Here is a 20,355-nt window from a genome sequence, read left to right as displayed (position 1 = left end):
GCTGACCTTAAAACAGGAAGAGGATCCCGTGTTTCTGGGTGGGCCGGAGGAATCACAAAGATCCCTAAATGTGGAAGAGGAAGGCAAAAAAGAGTCCACGTCAAAGAGACTTACTTAAGAAAGACTTGACTAGACACTGCTGGTTTTGAAGATGGGAAGGGAAGGGTCAGAAGCCAAGGAATGTGTGTGCTGTCTAGAAGTTGGAAAAGGCAAGGAAGTAGATTCTCCCCTAGAGCCTCCCAGAAGGAGCGTAGCCCTGCTGATGCCTTAATTTTAGCTCAGTGAGACCAGGCGGACTTAAGACCGATAGAACCGTCAGATGACAACATTATGTTTTAAACCGCTACAATTGTGGCAATTTGTTAAAGTAACAATAGAAGACCTAATATAAGTCTCATGTGGAAGTTGCCATGGTTTTCTTTTTCTTTCTTTATTTATTTTTTTTTGAGACAGTCTCACTCTCACTCCACGCCCAGGCTGGAGTGCAGAGGCATGATCTCAGCTCACTGCAACCTCCACCTCCAGGGTTCAAGCGATTCTCCTGCCTTAGCCTCCTGAGAAGCTGGGATTACAGGTGAGCACCACCACACCCAGCTAATTTTTTTTTGTATTTTTAGTAGAGATGGAGTTTCACCATGTTGGCCAGGATGGTCTTGATCTCTTGGCCTCATGATCCACCTACCTCAGCCTCCCAAAGTGTTGGTATTACAGGCGTGAGCCACCGCACCCAGGCCCCATCATTTTTATTTTCTACAATTCTGGCTAACATCTTATTGCTCCATCCTTGCTCATGATAGACTTCATCTCATATAGACCAGTGTTTTCAGAGACTGGCTTATTGATTCAGTAAAGGGCTGGGGGAAACTGCACACACAAGGACATACAAAATCTAAGCCTCTGCCTGGGCCACATGACAAGATTCAGAAGCACCTTTGATATAATGGGTACCCGACCTCATGTGAAAGTCCAAGTTCAGGTGTAATGTGAGAGCGGTAAGAATTCACTGGCCTAGGCTTGGGAACTAATGCTGCCCACCACGTTCAGCCTCAGAGGAGAAGAAATGACTTGAAGAACATAATTTGTGAATTTGCCAATTGTTTTTCATTTTATAGCATCACATAGTAAAAGTAGTAGATAAAATAATTTTAATGAAAATAATTTTGTGGGCCAGGTGTGGTGGCTCACGCCTGTAATCCCAGCACTTTGGGAGGCCGAGGCGGCGGATCACCTGAGGTCAGGAGTTCTAGACCAGCCTGACCAACATGGAGAAACCCCATCTCTACTAAAAATAGAAAATTAGCTGGGTGTGGTGGCGCACTCCTGTTATCCCAGCTACTCAGGAGGCTGAGGCAGGATAATTGCTTAGACTCGGGAGGCGGAGGTTGGGGTGAGCCGAGATCACGCCATTGTACTCCAGCCTGGGCAACAAGAGTGAACCTGTCTCAGAAAAAGAAAAAAAACAGAATTTTGTGAAATAAAGGCCACTTGGGAGTATCTGAGCCACCCCACAATGCTGTCTGAGTTTCTGTATGATTTATTTAGTAGAGGGGAGGGAAAGCAGCATTCATTAGTGTCTGCTGTCCTTTAATTTTTTTGAGATGATATTTTGCTCTTGTCACTCAGGCTGGAGTGCAGTGACGCAATCTCGGCTCACTGCAACCTCCGCCTCCTGGGTTCAAGCGATTCTCCTGCCTCAGCCTCCCAAGTAGCTGGGATTACAGGTGTGTGCCACCACGCCTGGCTAATTTTTGTATTATTAGTAGAGACGGGGTTTCACCATGTTGGCCAGGCTGGTCTCGAATTCCTGACCTCAGGTGATCTCCCTGCCTCAGCCTCCCAAAGTGCTGGGATTACAGGCGTGAATCACCGTGCCCAGCCAATAAATTGATTTTAAAAAATTTTTTAGCCCGTTTTACTGTCTGAGGTTAACTGAGTGTTCAACTGTAGTCTTGTATTTCTCAGAGTAAAGATGAAATGTAATCTATGTCCAGTTCCAGTGTGGATCTTGTAGAAGCACAATAGTTTGGGGCATTTTTAATCCACAATGTGGATGCAGTTTCACAATGGCAGTGGCTGAGATGATGAATCACCAATCAGTATGAATGTTTTTACTGATTCAAAATGAAATGTCGGTGCAAGCTCACCAGCCGTAATAGAAGAATCAGGTTCCACCAAACTGTTGGAAGAAAAGCAGACAGAATCACATGCTGCTTAGAATTGTGGCTGCAAAACAAACCAGGATAATATATTTAGACACGGTCTTTCTCTTCTGGAGGAAGACAGTCAGAAGTAATTAAATGAACAGTCATGAACATAAATGCTCCTTCAGGACATTTATTCAGTTACTGTATACTGAAGCCACAGAGAATCTCAAATTTGACCTCGCTTTCTCCTTTGATCCACCAACACAGATTCTAAGTCCAATCAAGAGCTGCTTTTGATAGGAAAAAGAGTTAATGGAGTGCTATTTCTGCCTTTTATAAATCCTCCATAGGGGTTCAGGTAACACAGTTCCAGACTTTGGGTATGCTCTAACTTTAAGGTACAAAGTCTGGAATGGAATGGGTCTGGAACAGTGGCACTTTGAAAAGCAGTCCACTTTTAAAGTCCTTATTTCTAAACTATGAAAAAACAAACACCTTCCGAGAAGAAAGATGTTACTTGCATTCTTGTTTCTCTCTTGCTAAAAAGGCCTATCAGATCGGGCTGAGTAGACCGAAGGCCACTTGTGCAAAGACAACACAGAGACTGCTTCTTAATGAAGACTGCATTTTAATGCTCTGACAACTCCCATTTCTTCATTGTCAGAATAACCTGGATAGAGGCCAAAGCTTAAAACAATTTGTACATATGTAAAAAGAAAAGAAAAATGAGAAACCTAAATTGCAGTAAGAGTTCAGGGCAGCAGAGCAGATCCTTCTGGATTTGGCACCAGAGTACCTGAGCCTGGGGATGGGCCCGGGGGTCAGGTCCTTGTTTGCAGAGGGAGTCTGAGGGCCAGCTCCGTCAGATGAGTCATGTCTGGTTGTTTGCTTTGCTTCTTGATGTATTCTAGCGTTTTCACCTATGAGGAAAAAGAAAGATCCATCTCCTTTCTGGTTCATTATCCTTGGAGCCCAAGGCTCTAATGAATCAGCCATTATGTGAGCTTAGATTTCTTAGCAGAGAAGAGTGAGTTTTTTGAGGGATGAGGGGAGGGAAGAAATCAAAGTCTTTAACTTCTTGGATTGCAGCTTGCCCTAAAAATCAGATTTGGACGTGACCAGAAATGACTGATGTTTTGTATGTATGGTTTCTATTCAGAGGGAATAGACTTTTAAGGCTATGCTTTTGTTCTTTGTTTTGGAGACAAGGTCTTGCTCTGTCACCCAGGCTGGAGTGCAGTGGTGTGATCATAGCTCACTGCAGCCTCGAACTCCTGGGCTCAAGCCATCCTCCCTCTTCAGCCTCCCGAGTAGCTGGGACTACACATGTGCACCACCATGGCCGGCTAAGTTTTTATTTTTTGTAGAGACCTGGTCTTACTATGTTGCCCAGGCTGGTGTCAAACCCTTAGCCTCAAGCGATCCTCCTGTCTCAGCCTCCCAAAGTGCTGGGATTATAGGCATGAGCTGCCACACCTGGCCAGCTCTGCTTTTTACTGCTAGGAAGTGATCCAGTAGAAATGGACCAAGTGCTTTTCTAAAAGGGGAGTATGGGGTTGTCTGTCTGATGTCCAGGCCACAATGCTGTGTTGAGGGTGGTTGTGCACTGGCCAGTGGGCTTATACCACGGGGCCCTCCGAGCGCCTCACCATGGTCCTGGTGTCTGCACAGCCGTGCCTCTGTGCCAGGTGCCACAGGTTGACGGAGAGCTGGTTGAGCTTGTTGTTGCGTAGGTCCCCATGGGCCAAGATGCTGTTAAAGAAGGAAAGGCCCAACGAGCTCTGGCGCTTCAGGGCCTGAAACAGAAAAGGGAGGTTACTGCCTTGCACTGCGGCTCACGCCGTGCCCCGCAGAGATGCTGTGGACAGTGCTGACTCTGGGGTAGGTCATGCCTGAGTTCCAGTGCCAGCTCTGCCACGTATTTGCTGTAGGGCAAGCTGCTGAACCTCCCAAAGTCCCAGCTTCTTCATCTGTAAATGACAGTAAGGTCACCCCTGCAGAGGGCGGGGATTCAGTAAGATGACGAAGCTCTGTGCCCACAGATGGTCATTACTCATGAAATGGAAGAAACTCACCAGTCAGTGAGGTCGAGGAATGAAGGGTACCCCAGCAGGGACAAGCCTTGCTTTAACGCAAGTACAGCTGAAAACTGAAAGGCTTCAGCTCACCTCTTTCAGATGTGTCCTCAAACTACCCAAAGCTGCAGTCAGTATTCCTGCCCCTGGGCTGCCGGTAATAAAGACCAAAACACATCTCCTCCTGAACTGAGCTCCCCAGTCCTTGGTGCCCATATCTAGCCTTTACACGCTGACATCAGATCTCTCCTTTCTTGCTCAATCATCTGATGTGAGAGGTATCTTGCCAAAAAAAGTCTAACCACAGTGTCATGGCAGACCGAACCTGAACTCCAGCTTTGAGTGATAAAGACAAAAGGGAAAATAAATCTCCAGAATGCAACACCAGGCCCAGGAGAGAGGATACAACTTCCCCAAGGTAAACGAAGGCCCCTGGAAAAGCCATATCAACAGGTGGGTACCTGCTGTTCAGGAAGCCCATGGGGCCAGGGCAGATCCCACATCTGCACAACATCAGTGCTGCCAAGAGTCTCGTGTCTGCTCCCTGACAGTGAATGTGTGTAAGAGCCCTTAAGAGTGTGCCAGGGATTCTGCTCTGTGCTTTATACAACTCGCCTGATTTAACCTTCATGACAGCTCCATGGCAGGTACACTCCTAACCGCCCATGATAGAATTCTAGAGGTGTCTCCCAACATTCCCTCCCGTTATTCAAACATGAATCCCGGTGCTGCTGTGGAGAGACTGCAGATGGAATTAAGGTAGGGAGCGTATCTTAGATGACCCGAGTGGGCCCTCGAATCACTGGAGCCCTTAAAAGCAGAAGCATTTCTCCGACCAGAATCAGAGACAAGCAGTGGAAGAGAAAAACAGGAAAGAGGAGGAAGAAGGGAAGCCAGAGATTCAAGGCATGAGGAGAACCTGGCCCACGAGTGCTGGCCATGAGCTGAGAAACACAGGCAGCTTCTAGAAGCTGAGAAGGACACCCGGCCAACAGACACAGGATCTCAGTCCATGATCACACGGAAATGCAATCTGCAAATGGAAGTAGATTCTTTCCAGTGCCTCCCGATAAGAGCCCAGCCAGCAAGACCTTGATTCTGGCCTTGTGAAACCCAGAACAGAGACACCGGCCCCAGCCAGCACTGACTTCTCACCTACCAAACAGTGAGATCAAAAATGGGTACTGCTTTAAGATGCCAAGTTTGTGGCAACGGGTTATGGTGGCAACAGGAAATGAATATGCTCCCATTCTGCAGATGAGGCACCTGAGGCCCTGAAAGGTTAGGAACTTGCCCAAGGACCACAGATGGGTCCTCACAATGCAGAGGGGAGTCCAAGCTCCAGCTGTCCGACTCCAGAGCCTGTGCTCGTACTCACAGCCCTCTCCAGGCCACACACTCAGGGTCGCATCTTATTAGGAATCGCAGTCAGAAGGGGCTGAGAGCCTTGCCAGTGCCGCGAACCAACTTCGGCTATGCAGTTGTATGCAGGGAGTAAGAATGGCTTGATTGGGCTTACACCAAAACACATTTCTTCCTGCTTTTCTCAACTACTCTTGGTGGCTAAAACCAACTTATCAACCGTCTATCCATCCAACGTTCCACAGATAATTCACATGGCGCCTGCGAGCTGCTATGCCAACTGATTTACCCCTTCTTACTGTCCTTTCCCAAGTGAGAATTTAAAGTCTTTTAGTGAAAAGAAAAAAAAAATTAGCTGAGCATGGTAGCACACACCTGTTGTCCCAGCTACTCAGGAGGCTGAGGCTGGAGGATCACTTGAGGGCAAGAGTTTGAGGCTGCAGTGAGCTATGATCACCGCACTCAAGCCTGGGCATCAGAGCAAGACCCTGTCTTAAAGAAAAAGTCAAGGAACAGCTTCAAATGCAGTTGGGCAAGGTGGCTGAGTGGTAATTAAGACTGCGGCACCTCCCCTCCCCGCTCCGGGCAAAATTGAGCCTGCCTTGGCAACAGCCTAGAGCAGCGACAGTCACAGAAGCAGCAGAGCCAACGGCGAAGAGCCCAATCTTCAGGGAGCAGGTTGTGCTGTGGGCGCCCAGGCCCGCGGGCTATAAGAGAAAAGCGCTTTGGCACGGGGCACGCGGGCTGGCACCTACTGGGCACGGACTCGCAAACTGGCTGGCGACCACCTGCTCTGCCTTCATTTGTTCTAACAGACAATACAGTTATGCCCCAAGTGGAAACCTGAGCCCATCCTGCTCTCCTTTTAACCTGGTCCTCGTCTGACACCTGGGAGAACGGGAGCCCCACTTTCTGCATGAATCTAGAAGACCAACCTAAAATAAAACTCTTTCAGAGCTAACTGAAAGTCTCCTCGGAGAGAGGCCCTTTGACTACCTTTCACTGAAGTGGGAGAAACTGTTTTAAAAGTCAGACAAGCAGCACAATATCTAATTGGCTATTTCTCCATTCCATATCTTCTCAATTAGCAAAAAGCTCAATTCGCATGTGTTTTAAATGCCAAAGCCCATTAAAAGTGAAATCATTGGAGACGTGTCTGAGGGATGAGACACATGCCAGCTGACATATTCAAACACCGAGAAAAATACAAACACGTAGCTTGGGAACCAAATCAGGGCCTGATCCCCTCCCCTCGCCACAGAGGTTTTAAATAGAAAAGAGCTGCTTTTCCTATGAGAATTGTCATTTCCAGGAAGCTCTCGGGGTTTGGCATGGTTCCCAGCTCCACCACACCCAAACAAACAACTTCATAAAATACAGCTTGTGATTAAAATGAGGCTGGCACCTTCACGTGGCCTTAGAGGATGACTTTGGAAGCAGGGTTGCTACCAGAGCTGCGATATGATTCTCAGAACGGCACAGGCATCAGGGTTTTCCAACAGCAAGAAGCCGCCCACCCCACTCGGTGGGGAGAAATCCACCAGGCCCTTCCTGGTCTGTGATGGGCCTGGATACCAAGCCTCATGCTCTTGGGGTACCAGACTTCAGAGGACTCCAATATGGCTGTTGAGCTGAACTTCAAATTGCACCATTAAAACAAAGGATAGCCGGGCACGGTGGCTCATGCCTGTAATCCCAGTACTTTGGGAAGCTGAGGCGGGCGCATCATGAGGTCAGGAGATCGAGACCATCCTGGCTAACAGTGAAACCCCGTCTCTACTAGAAATACAAAAAATTAGCTAGGTGTGGTGGCACGTGCCTGTAGTCCCAGCTACTCGGAAGCCTGAGGCAGGAGAATCACTTGAATCTGGGAGGTGGAGGTTGCAGTCAGCTGAAATTGTGCCACTACACTCCAGTCTGGGCAACAGAGCAAGACTGTCTCAAAATAAAATAAAATAAAATAAAATAAAAGAAGGATAACATGTTCAGTTTCAGCTTGGTCCACCCATATGACCATGTTTTTATTTATTTATTTATTTTAGAGACAGGGTCTTGCTCTGCTGCCAGGGTTGGAGTGTAGTGGTGCAATCACAGCTCACTGCAGCCTCAAACTCCTGGGCTCAAGCGATCCTCCCACCTCAGCCTCCTGAGTAGTCCCAGCTACTCAGGGTGCACACCACCATGCCTGGCTAACTTTTAAAATTTTTTTAGAGATGGGGTTTTACTATATTCCCCAGGCTGGTCTCAAACTCCTGGAATAAAGCAATCCTCCTTCCCCAGCCTCCCAAAGTGTTGGGATCACAGGTATAAGCCACCTTGCCTGACCGATGTTTTTCTAATAAATGTGCATATATGGACAGACATTTTCAGGGAACATCGCTGGTATTGATGCCACGTGAAATGTTCTTCAGAAACATTCCATCTTTGCTATTCTTTCAGAATCACTATCACCATCAACCCCTCTCTCCACCAGAGAAAGAGACATAAATGTTAAATATAAATAGCTCCAAATTATATGGTTCTGGGCTTTATTTTTATTGCAAGCTTGGGACTTCTGGGCTATGATCATTTATGCTGTCAGTGACCACCTCTGATTAAACCCAGCCTATTGCCTCGGCATGAAGACACGTAATTTTGAACCACATGTCAAGTGTTCTGTGGGTGTGGCTTGTCAAACACACATCACTGTTCTAAGAGGTCCCTGGACTAGAGGGTGGAGCCAGAGCCGATGGTTTCAAGAAATCAGGGGAAGGCTGGGCACGGCGGCTCACGCCCAGAATCCGCAGCACTCTGGGAGCCCAAGGCCAAAGTGGGCGGATCACTTGAGCTCTTTTTTTTTTTTTCTGAAACAGAGTCTCGTTTTGTCACCCAGGCTGGAGTGCAGTGGCGTGATCTCAGCTCACTGCAACCTCCCCCTCCTGGGTTCAAGCAGTTCTCCCGCCTCAGCCTCCCGAGTAGCTGGGATTACAGGCATGTGCCACCACGCCTGGCTAATTTTTGTATTTTTAGTAGAGGTGGGGTTTCACCATATTGGCCAGGCTGGTCTCAAACTTCTGACCTCAAGTGATCTGCCTATCTCAGCCTCCCAAAGTGCTGGGAGTACAGGCATGAGCCACCGTGCCCGGCCAAGCTCAGTATTTTAGGACTAGCCTGGGCAACCCAGAGAGACCTCGGCTGTGTAAGAAATAAGAACTTGGCTGGACGTGGTGGTAGACGCCTGTAGTCCCAGCTACTTGGGAGGCTGACATGGGAGGATCACTTGAGCCCAGGAGGTTGAAGCTGCAGTGAGCTAAGATAGTGCCACTGTACTCCAGCCTGGATGACAGAGTAAGACCCTGTCTCTGGAAAAAAAAAAAAAAAAAAAGAAAAGAAATCAGGGGAAAAAGCTAAGACAAGCTTTCCATGGGGGGATCTAATTAGTACAAGCTAAAGGTGATGGGCTTCCATTATTCCTCTAGGCTGAAAGGGCTCTCTCCTGAAAACCATCTACACAGAAAAGGGAAGAGGTATGAACCCTTGCTGAGTGTTTGTGCATGTTTGTAAAAGGTCTTTTAAAACAATGTGTATTTAGGGTTTTATTTTCTCATCTTGATTCATGAGCCTCAGATATGCAACATTTAAAAATTATTGATACATAATATTTGTGTGTATTTATGAGGTACATGTGGTATTTTGTTACATGCCTAGAATATACAATGATTGTGCCAGGGTATTTGGGGTGTCTGTTGCCTAAGCATTTATCATTTCTATGTGTACGGAACATTTCAAGTCTTCTCTTATAGCTATTTTGAAATGTATAATACACTGTTGTTAACTGTAGTTACTCTGCTCTGCTATTGAACATTAGAACTTATTCCCTTTTATTCCCCCTTTTTTCTTTTTTCTTTTCTTTTTTTTTCTTTTTTTTGGAGACAGGGTCTTGCTCTGTTGCCTAGGCTGGAGTGCAGTGGCATGATCACAGCTCACTGCAGCCTCAAATTCCCGCCGCAGCCTTGAATTCCCGCCTCAGCCTCTCCAGTAGCTGGGACTACAGGCACTCACCACCATGCCCAGCTAATTTAAAATTTTTTTTTGAGATGGAGTCTCACTCTGTCGCCCAGGCTGGAGTGCAGTGACATGATCTGGGCTCACGGCAACCTCTGCCTCCCGGGTTTAAGCGATTCTTCTGCCTCAGCCTCCCGAGTAGCTGGGACTACAGGCACACACCACCACGCCCAACTAATTTTTTCTGTATTTTTTGTAGAGGTGGGATTTTGCCATGTTGGCCAGGCTGGTCTCAAACTCCTGGCCTCAAGTGATCCGCCCACCTCAGCCTCCCAAAGTGCTGGGATTACAGGCGTGAGTCACCGTACCTGGCCTAATTTTTAATTTTTTTTTTAATAGAGACAGGATCTTACTATGTTACCCAAGCTGGTCTCAAACGCCTAGCCTCAACTAATCCTCCCACCTGGGCCTCCCAAAATGTTGGGATTACAGGTCTGAGGCATTGTGCCTGGCCTGTTCCTTCTAACTGTATCTATCTTTGTACCCATTAACCAACCTCTCTTCATTGCCCTCCCCTGCCCCCCCGCAACACACACATCCACATACCCTTCCCAGCCTCTGGTATCAATCCTTCTAGGAGAGTTGCCTCGTCTGATACTCATGGGTTTGATAAACCAATTTTCCTGAAGAAGAAACTGGGGTTCCAATGCCACTCTTTCCACAAATAACCAAGAGCCCTCCAGGCACTAACTTGCTCAGAGTTCTGGTACTGCAGCTCGGGGTCCCCAAGGTCAGTAGGACACAGTCACATACCCTCCCTCCCTACAGAAGGTGCTACAGGCCCCCAGGGCTGCAGCATTTCTGCAACTGCTGGGTATGTAGGTCTCTGCCCTTTCAACTACTAACCCTAAGGCCAGCCCTTCGGGCAGTGCCCCTGAACTTGGAGGCCAGAAAAAATCCTACTCTCTCAAACACACGCTTGAACACCCTGGACAGAATGGGTATATATTGGCCGGGCGCAATAGCTCATGCCTGTAATCCCAGCACTTTGGGAGGCCGAGGCGGGCGGATCACTTGAGCTCAGGAATTCAAGACCAGCCTGGCTAATATGGTGAAACCCCATCTCTACTAAAAACACAAAAATTAGCCAGGTGTGGTGGCGGGCGCCTGAATCCCAGCTACTTGGGAGGCTGAGGCAGGAGAATCACTTGAACCTGGGAGGTGGAGGTTGCAGTGAGCTAAGATCGTGCCATTGCACTCCAGCCTGGGCAACAAGAGCGAAACTCCGTCTCAAAAAAAATAAAAAGAAAAGTGAAGTGGAAAGGCCTTGGTTGAGGAGGGCAATGTAGCAGTGCAGAGTTCAGGTTTGGGAATCTGGGTTAGAATCTCTGCTGTTTCATCACAGCCAGAGGAAATATCAACGGCTCTGAATAACCCTCTCTGAGCCTCAGTTTCCCTCCCCATTCAATGGAAATAAACACAGCATCTACATCTCACAGGGCTGCTGTGGGCACTGAAAGAGCCCAGGTATAGCAATCCCACGCTATCAGGGATTCACCATGAACTGATGGAGCATCTGCCACAGGCCGGGCTCTGCATGAGACGTGGGGTGGTGCAGAGAGTTACCGGGGGTCCCAGAGTCCCTGTCTTGTCATTCAGACACAGGCAGGTCTTCAAGACTCACCAGGTCCAGGCCGGATGCAGTGGCTCACGCCTATAATCCCAGCACTTTGGGAGGCCGAGGTAGGCGGATCACAGGGTCAGGAGTTCAAGACCAGCCTGGCCAACATAGTGAAACCCCATCTCTACTAAAAAAATACAAAAAATAAGCCAGGTGTGGTGGCGGGCACCTGTAATCCCAGCTACTCGGGAGGCTGAGGCAGGAGAATCGCCTGAACCCAGGAGGCGGAGGTTGCAGTGAGCCGAGATTATGCCACTGCACTCCAGCCCAGGCAATAGTGTGAGACTGTCTCAAAAAAAAAAAAAAAAAAAAAAAAAAGACTCACCAGGTCCCTGCTCCCATGGAGCTTACATTCTAGTCAGGGAGCTGAGGGATGGACAGACAAACAGAACATTTCAGACGGTGACTGAACAGGCGCTACAGGGACAATCGGGCAGAGGCATGCAGGTGGTGGTGGCTCCTTGAGACAGAGTCCGGGAAGGCCTGAGGAGGTCCTTTGAGCTGAGATTTCAATGACGAGAAGGAACAGCCAGGGGAAGCCCTGGGGGAGGCGCAGTCCAGGCAGAGAAAACAGCAGGAGCGAAGGCCCCAAAGCAATGGAGAAGTGGTTTGCACATAAACACATTACTCACATGACATAGTTTCCTTTCTAGAATGAACCAACGTTGAACCACCCTGGAAACTTGTGCTTTCAGAGCAAGGGGCGGGTGGAGGACAGCAGAGGGCACCCACCTCGTCCTTGGCCAGGGTTTTCAGATGCTCTAGGATCTGAGCCATCACCGTCTCACACAGCTTGTTGTTTTCTGCCAGGAACTTGGAGTCTCCCCCGTAGAGGCTGTCGTTGGAGTCCACTGTTGAACAAACAAGAACAGTGAGACAGACCCAAGCCCCGCGGCCATGCTGGCCAGGGAGAGGCAGCCGCGTTATCATGTCACACCGTGTCAGCAGATGGCAGGAAGTCGTGGCAGGGCACATGGAAGTGGTGGAAATTTCCCACTGGGCCTGGGGCCTTGGGAATCACAAAGAAAACACCCAGCCTGCAGGACAGTCTAAGCCAGTGGTGTGGAAGTCACCCCTCCAGCCCATGTGTGTGTGGCGAGGAGCGGGGGTGACATTAATAATAATAATGATCATCACAGCAGCTGCCAGGCACTGGGCTAGGGCTTTCACTGCCTTATTGCAGAATCCCCCACAACCAGTATGTGAAGAGATGATTTTTCTTTTCTTTTCTTTTCTTTTTTTTTTTTTTTCTTGAGACAGAGTCTCTCTCTGTCACCCAGGCTGGAGTGCAGTGGCACGATCTTGGCTCACTGCAACCTCCGCCTCAAGGCTCAAGCAGTCCTCCTGCCTCAGCCTCCTGAGTAGCTGGAATTACAGGCACCTGCCAGCACGCCTGGCTATTTTTTTAATTTATTCTTTTATTTTTAATAGAGACGGGGTTTCACCATGCTGGCCAAGCTGGTCTCGAACTCCTGACCTCAAGTGCCTTGGCCTCCCAAAGTGCTGGGATTACAGGTGTGAGCCACCAGCCCAGCCAAGAGATGATATTAATATCTCCCTTTTAGGGAGATGAGGCTCAGAGGTGGTCCTAGCTGGGATCCTAAACCAGGAAGTCTGATTCCAGAGCTCACACTCTTAGCTACCGCATCCAGCTGCCTGCCCTGTCACCCTCTCCTCAAACCTGGCTTTGGAAGGACTGCAGAGATTTTCTATTTCAACTACTCTAGAAGTGTAAATCCCTTTGATAATGTCTCTTGCCAAAAGCTCCTCCACTGTTTGCTGGGTCTCATCCTGTGACAACCACTGCCTAGAGTAAGACAGGCCCAGCCAAGGACAGCCTGAGTCTGAGTTCCTCCTCCCTTCCTCCTCCCTCCCTCCTTCCCTCCCCGCTCCTTCCTCTCAACTGAACTTCACACAGAGCATAATCTGGGCAACGAAAGAGACACCACACTCTGTGCTGCTTTATACTTTGTTTTTTTAACTTAATGATAAATCTTGGGGCTGGGATCAGTGGCTCACACCTATAATCCCAGCACTCTGGGAGGCTGAGGCAGGAGGATCACTTAAGTCCAGGAGTTTGAGACCAGCCTGAGCAACATAGCAAAACACCATCTTTCCAAAAAAAATTAGCTGTGTTTGGTAGCTCACGCCTGTAGTCCCAGATACTTGGGAGGCTGAGGTGGGAGGACTGCTTGAGCCCAGGAGTAGGTGGCTGCAATGAGCTATGATCACATGACTGCACTCTAGTATGAGCAACACAGCAAGATCCTGTCTCAAAATAAACAAAATAAAATAAATCTTCGTGCTATTTTTATATCAGCATACAATAATGCCCCCTTATCCTTGGGGGATACGTTCCAAGACCCTCAGTGGGTGCCTGAAACCACAGACAGTATTGAATCCTATATACATTATGCTTTTTCCTATATAGTAATGGGTAGGTAGTGTCGCATCAGTGTGGATAAGCTGGACAAAGGGATGATGGATATCCCGGGTGGGACGAAGTGAAATTTTATCACCCTATTCAGTACAGTGTGCAAATTAAAACTTATGAATTATTTCTGAGATTTTCCACTTAATATTTTCGGACCAGGTTGACTGTGGGGTAACTGAAACTGCAGAAAATGAAACTGGGGCTGGGCACTGTGGCTAACGCCTAGAATCTGAGCATTGTGAGAGGCTGAGGTGGGTGGATCACTTGAGGTCAGGAGTTTGAGACCAGCCTGGCCAACATGATGAAACCCAGTTTCTACTAAAAATACAAAAAATCAGCTGGGCATGGTGGTGCACGCCTGTAGTCCCGGCTACTTGGGAGGCTAAGGCAGGAGAATCGCTTGAACGTGGGAGGCAGAAGTTGCAGTGAGCCGAGATGGAGCCACTGCACTCCAGCCTGGGTGACTGAGCGAGACTCTGTCTCAAAAAAAAACGCCGGGCACAGTGGCTCACGCCTGTAATCCCAGCACTTTGGGAGGCTGAGGCAGGTGGATCATGAGGTCAAGAGATCAAGACCATCCTGGCCAACATGGTGAAACCCCGTCTCTACTAAAAATACAAAAATTAGCTGGGCGTGGTGGCACGCGCCTGTAGTCCCAGCTACTGGCACGCTCCTGCACTCCAGCCTGGCGACAGAGCGGGACTCCATCTCAAAAAAAAAAAAAAAAAAAGAAGAGACACTGGGTAAGGGGGCGCTACGCGTACAGCTCTGTTGCTTTGTTGTCATGTCTGCGTAGTATCCCACTGTACGATGGAAGAGAATGTATTTAGTTGGTCCCTACTGGGAACACTTCAGTGGTTTTCTTCCTTCCTTTTTTGGCTAGGGCCAGCCTGCTGCAAACCCTAGAGTTCACAACAAAACCACCAGCTCTGCCTACAGAGCCAGTTCTTTCCTTCCACACCCACATGAGCTCACACACCTTTTCCACAGGATCCTCTTACAGCTGCTTTCATTCCAGCTACCAGATGGGGACTTGTATGTGGCCGAGCATAACTGGCTGTGAACAAGCAGCACTCTGTCTGGGGAGCCCAGTTCAGCATCTGAACCCCCAGGCTAAAGGGAGAGCTCTGGAGCCAACACAGCACTCAGCGGTCAGGAAGGGGGACGGTGCGGCGGCGGCACTCGCTGCTTCTCACCTGGCACGGGCCTGCAATCTGGGTCACTGTCCTGAGTGCGTGGATATCTCATAAACCAAGAGCCATGCCTGTGCCTCGGGGTGTGGTTGTGTACACGCGGCCACATGTGCACACGGCTAATCCAGTTTTGTGGCTTAGGGATGTCTTTAATAAACCACATCCAGTTTAGCTTATCTGCTAGAATGTGATTTGTTGTGCTTTTCTCGCCCCATTGAAAGAACATTCATCACTGTCTTGAGGAAACAAGTAGGAAGGATACTGTCTCAGATACACACAATTCAAAAGAGACAATATTTATGAGAAGCACAGTAGGGCCTGTGCACAAACGAGGGACAAACAGCACGAGATGGCCAGGCACAGTGGCTCACGCCTGTAATCCCAGCACTTTGGGAAGCCAAGGCAGGTAGGTCACTTGAGCTCAGGAGTTTGAGCAGCCTAGGCAACATGGTGAAACCCTGACTCTAATAAAAATACAAAAATTAGCTCTATGTGGTGATGTGTGCCTGTAATCCCAGCTACTCGGGAGGCTGAGGTGGGAGGATGACTTGAGCCCAGGAGGCAGATGTTGCAGCAAGCAGAGATCACGCCACTGCACTGCAGGCAGGGCTACATTTTGTATTTTTGTAGAGATGAGGTTTCTCCATGTTGGCCAGGCTGGTCTCAAACTCCTGACCTCAAGTGATCCTCCAGCCTTGGCCTCCCAAAGTGCTGGAATTACAGGCATGAGCCACCGCGCCCAGCCATGAACACCTACTTCTTGAATCACCAATTGATAATATTTTGCTACTTTTGTGCAAGCTCTCTTGCTTGTTGTCTCTACAAGGATGGACAGACACACATAATTTTTTTTTTTTTTGGCTGAACCATTTGAAAGCAGGTTGCAGGCATATTGCCTAAGAATAAGGAGAACAACTGGTTTCCTTTGTTCCCCAGCTTCTCTGATCACAGGAATCTCTTATCCAATCTTAAACTGCTCGTTTATGGGGACTCTGCTGGGATACTTCCCCAAGGTTTCCTTTGCGACTGATTGCTCGTCTGACACCAGGTTGGTAGTTACTGGCCCTGGACCGCAGGAGTCAATCTCAGAATTTCCAAGCCGGCTCTGGCTGCTGTGTCATGACTTGTACCTCCCCAGTGGGGGACGGCAGTTACTCTTGTAAGAAGCGAGAAGAATTCATTTCAGCCATTCAACACCACCTGATTGTGCAGGGCAGCAAAACTGCAGCTGGTGAAGGAATTTCTCATGTCTGCTGCTGAGGACCAGAATAGTTCCTGCATAAATTCCCAGTCTTCCTCCAGGTTGGAGTTCACTTTGATTCTGAACAGCCCAGCAATGGAGAAGAGGGAAGGTCCAACCACCCCAAGGGGCCAGAGGTGTGTTTAGAGCAGGCCACTCACACACACATGCAACACCTACTGAATAAGGCCTGCTTCATGCCAGCTTCTAGGCTAGGAGCGGGAACCTAGTGGGGGACAAGGCTGACCTGGCCCTACCCTCACAGACACAGAGCCCACAGTCTGTGAGGAGACACAGACACACAAACAGGCAATTGCAATAGTGTGCAGAGGTATTTGAGATGGAGTCTTGCTCTGTCGCCCAGGCTGGAGTTCAGTGGCATGATCTTGGCTCACTGCAACCTCCGCCTCCCGGTCTCAAGGAAGGGGGGCAGTACAGGGGATCATGGGATCCTAAAATCTATGCTTGGGACAGTATTCTGGAATCAGTGAGACCTGGACTGAGTCCTAAAAGTGGAATTCGCTAGCAAAAGTGGGAAAAAGGGTGAGAAGGGAGGAATTTATTTTCCATGCTAACACTTGGTGGTCATAGAGGGAAGGAGAAAAGGGCGCATTTGAGAATTAAAAGTAATTTGGTCAGTCAGAGTGTATTGGGGGCCTTCAAGTCCAGACGTGGCTCTCACGAGGGGGAGAAATGATGTCCCCTGCAAATGGCCACTAAAAATAGCCCACAATCTCTGCATCTGTCCCACCCCAAGTTGCAAACCCGAATGCTTTGAGGGCCTGGCAGGTGACGTGGAAGAGTGAGGAGGGCTGCCTTGGCTTCACAGAAGCATCCTGAGTTGTACTCTTCCAATAAAGACACACTCTATCTGCATACTAAATACATAAACATTGAGGATCCAAGACTATTCTTCACTTCTACATCAAACATGCACGCTCTCTTGTAACCTTGTGTAAAAGCACCGGAGGGATTGCTCCAGGCAATGTCAGAGCCTTCTCTTTTTCTTAATCTGGGAAGAAAGTGGCCAAGGCATCCTCCAAAAATGCAGAAATTATTTAATCCCTCTCTTCCAAGTTCTAAGCTGTGTCAACATCGTCTAAAAGCCTCCCTAGAATGAGGAAGCGAACAGGGAAAAAGGAGCCCCCAAAACCTGCAGAGACTCTGTGATTCCCTGGGTCTCCTAGCAAGACGCCGGGCAGGTCACAGTTGCACATTCAAAGTAAACACAGCTGGACTAAGAAGAAGAAAAAGAAAATCCATCCTTCTGGTTTCATCTTTAAAAGCTAGAAAACTACACTCTTGCCTATCAAATATAGCCTCGCTCCCTCTGCTGCCAATCTGGCTCTAGTCGTCTTCACTGGCGGCCTTGTTCAGAGAAAGGATGGGCTGAATCTGTTTAAGGGAGAGGAAGGAGAGGAGGGAGAGGAGAGGGCAGGGCATGCTCCTGTGATAGCCTCACTTCCAGGTCTCTGTCTGGTCCTCAAAGCTTTCTCTCTTGTTCAGAGCCTTCAATGTTCACTTCACAAAAGAGGAAACAAAGACGCCAAGAAATACAGGAAAGGGTGTTCAACCTCGCCAGCCATCAGAGAAATGCAAACTCCACTCCTAGAACAGCTGACATGAAAAAGAATGACCATAGCAACTGAACAAATGGAAGCCTCATTCGTGCCTGGTGGGAATGTCAATTGGTTTAACCCTTTGGGAAACTGTGAAGCAGTATCCTCCAACGTAGAATATAAGCAGATCCTATGAGCCAGCAATGCCACCTCCACGCAGACAGCCAATGGGAATGTACACCAAGAAATACATGCAAGAATGTTCACAGCTGCATTACTCATAATAATAGCCCCAAACTGGACCTGGCCACATGCAAATTTCCATCCAGAAGGAATGAATCAATTTTGGTACATCCACGCAAAGGAATACTATACAGCAATGCAAAAGGTGAACTACAGTTTTGCATACCAACACAGATGAATCTTGGACATCATGCTGAGTTAAAGCAGCCAAATACCAAAGAATGCTTGCAAAACATTCCATTTACTTATTCAGAAAGTGGCAAACTAATAAATAATGCTAGAAGTCAGGAGAGAGAGTGGTGTGTCTTCGAGAGTAGGGTGGTGATGCTGACTGAAGGAAGTGTTCTATTTCTTGATCTGGACTGTGGTTACCTGGGAGTGTTCACTTTGTGACAATTCACTGAGCTCTATAGTTTATTGCATATATGTTATATAATACACTTTAATTAAAACATTGCTTTTTTTTTTTTTTTTTGAGATGGAGTCTTGCTCTGTCACCCAGGCTGGAGTTCAGTGGTGTGATCTTGGCTCACTGCAGCCTCCTGAGCTCAAGCGATTCGCCTGCATCAGCCATCCAAGTAGCTGGGATTATAGGCACTTGCCAACAGCCTGGCTAATTTTTTTGTATTTTTAGTAGACATGAGGTTTTGCCATGTTGGTCAGGCTAGCCTCGAACTCCTGACCTCAGGTGATCCGCCTGCGTCTGCCTCCCAAAGTGCTGGGATTATAGGCACAAGCCACTGTGCCCAGCCAACACTGTTATTTTGTAATCAACAAAGCAGTGTAATGCATGTCCCACCGCTCTGGGTGTGAGTTTCACTTCCATCACTAACTACCGGAAGCCCTGGAGTAAATCACATTGTCTTTCTGGATCTCCTCTTGCTTACACATCAAATGGGGACATGAATGCCTGTCCTCATAGTAAAGCTAAGGATTAAGGGGAAAAGGCCTGTAGAGCCTGATGTAGTCCTTGGCACGCAGTAAGTGCTCAGATCAGGGTAGGCGCCATCATTCTTGCTATGAACCAGCCTCCCTGAGTTACATCTTTATCCTCAGTCCCCAGACCCAGCTAGAGAAAGCCTGAGAGGTATGACAGAAGGCAGGCCATCCCTTAAGCACTGCTAATGTGTTCACTGCAACTTGCAAGTGTAGAGTTGGTTTTTTAACTGTAAAGTATACAATTACTGGCCAAAGCACTTTTGACATTAAGACCAATTTTTGGAATCCAAAAATTAGAACTGAGGGTCCGCCAGGCAGGAGGATACTTGGGCTCAGTGGGAAAAGGCCTGGAACTGGGATGTCCTGTGGTAAGTCCAGGACACGATGAGGCTGCTCCCAACTTGTACTAGCAAGTTCAAAATGTCTGGTAGCAGGTGATCAAGGCCACCTCCTTCCTCCAGAGCACCCAGACAAGGGCTGCTGAGCCTTGGCATCATCTGAGGAGCAGTTGCAAACACCCACACCAGGGTCCTTCCTGAGACTGTGGTAAGGAACAGGCCTGGCACGAAGCTCATGCATGTGTATATTTAGCCATTGTTCCAGTTTATTGTGTAGCACACTGATCCAAAAGAGGGTTCCTCTGAAAAGAGAACACTTAACACTCTGTCAGTGGAAATGCAAATTAGTTCAGCCACTGTGGAAAGCAGTTTTGGAGATTTCTCAAAGAATTGAAAACAGAACTACCATTTGACCCAGCAATCCCATTACTGGGTATATACCCAAAGGAAAATAAATCATTCTACTGAAAGGACACATGCACACGTATGTTCATTGCAGCACTATTTGCAATAGCAAAAACATAGCATCAACTTAGATGCTCATCAACAGTGGATTGGATAAAGAAAATGTGGTACATACACACTATGGAATACTATGCAGCCCTAAAAAAGAACGAAATCATGGTCTTTGTGGCAACATGGGTGCAACTGGAGGCCATTATCCTAAGTGAACTAGTGCAGAAACAGAAAACTAACTACCGCCATGTTCTCACTTGTAAGTGGGCCCCAAGCATTGGGTACCCATGGGCATAAAGATGGAAACAACAGACACTGGAAACCCCTAGAGGGAAGAGGAAGGGGAGGGGACAGGGGCTGAAAAACTACCTATTGGGTACTATCTCATTTGCACCCCAAACCTCAGCATTGCACAATATACCCCTGTCACAAACTTGCACGTATACCTCCTAAATCTAAAATAGAAGTTGAAATTATTATAATTATTTTTTTAAACATTGTTTCTCCAGACTGGTCTGATGTTCAACATGATCTCAGGTGCTTGTTAAAGATGCAAATCAAGAAGGGAAGGCCAGGTGTGGTGGCTCATGGTTATAATCCCAACACTTTGGGAGGCTGAGACGGGTAGATTGCTTGAGCCCAGGCATTTGAGACCAGCGTAACATGGTGAAACCCCGTCTTCAAAAAAAATTTTTAAAAATTATCTG

The 20,355-nt window shown here is 48.0% G+C and overlaps 1 protein-coding gene across 9 annotated transcripts in view; it reads right to left on the bottom strand.

The window, feature by feature from the left end:
* VPS35L (VPS35 endosomal protein sorting factor like) overlaps positions 1-20,355 on the bottom strand; it is a 150,176-nt gene that overhangs the window by 3,317 nt on the left and 126,504 nt on the right. For 2 of the 9 annotated variants that reach the window (XM_016929579.4, XM_063797705.1), the window contains exons 29-31: positions 11,979-12,097; positions 3,794-3,940; positions 2,756-3,064 (exon numbers count right to left, since the gene is read on the bottom strand). In XM_016929579.4, coding sequence (XP_016785068.2) covers positions 2,966-3,064; positions 3,794-3,940; positions 11,979-12,097 — 365 coding nt within the window. In that variant the 3' untranslated portion in view covers positions 2,756-2,965. Of the gene's footprint in view, positions 1-6; positions 65-1,518; positions 2,224-2,755; positions 3,065-3,793; positions 3,941-11,978; positions 12,098-20,355 lie in introns of those variants that run through there. The other 7 variants (XR_008539754.1, XR_008539756.1, XR_010152569.1 and 4 more) reach the window with 7 other exon arrangements.

Source organism: Pan troglodytes, chromosome 18 (genome assembly GCF_028858775.2).
Source record: "Pan troglodytes isolate AG18354 chromosome 18, NHGRI_mPanTro3-v2.0_pri, whole genome shotgun sequence".
In the NCBI taxonomy this organism is placed as follows: Eukaryota; Metazoa; Chordata; class Mammalia; order Primates; family Hominidae; genus Pan; species Pan troglodytes.
The sequence above is the reverse complement of the archived record's forward strand: the minus strand, read 5'-3'. Positions and strand labels throughout refer to the sequence as shown.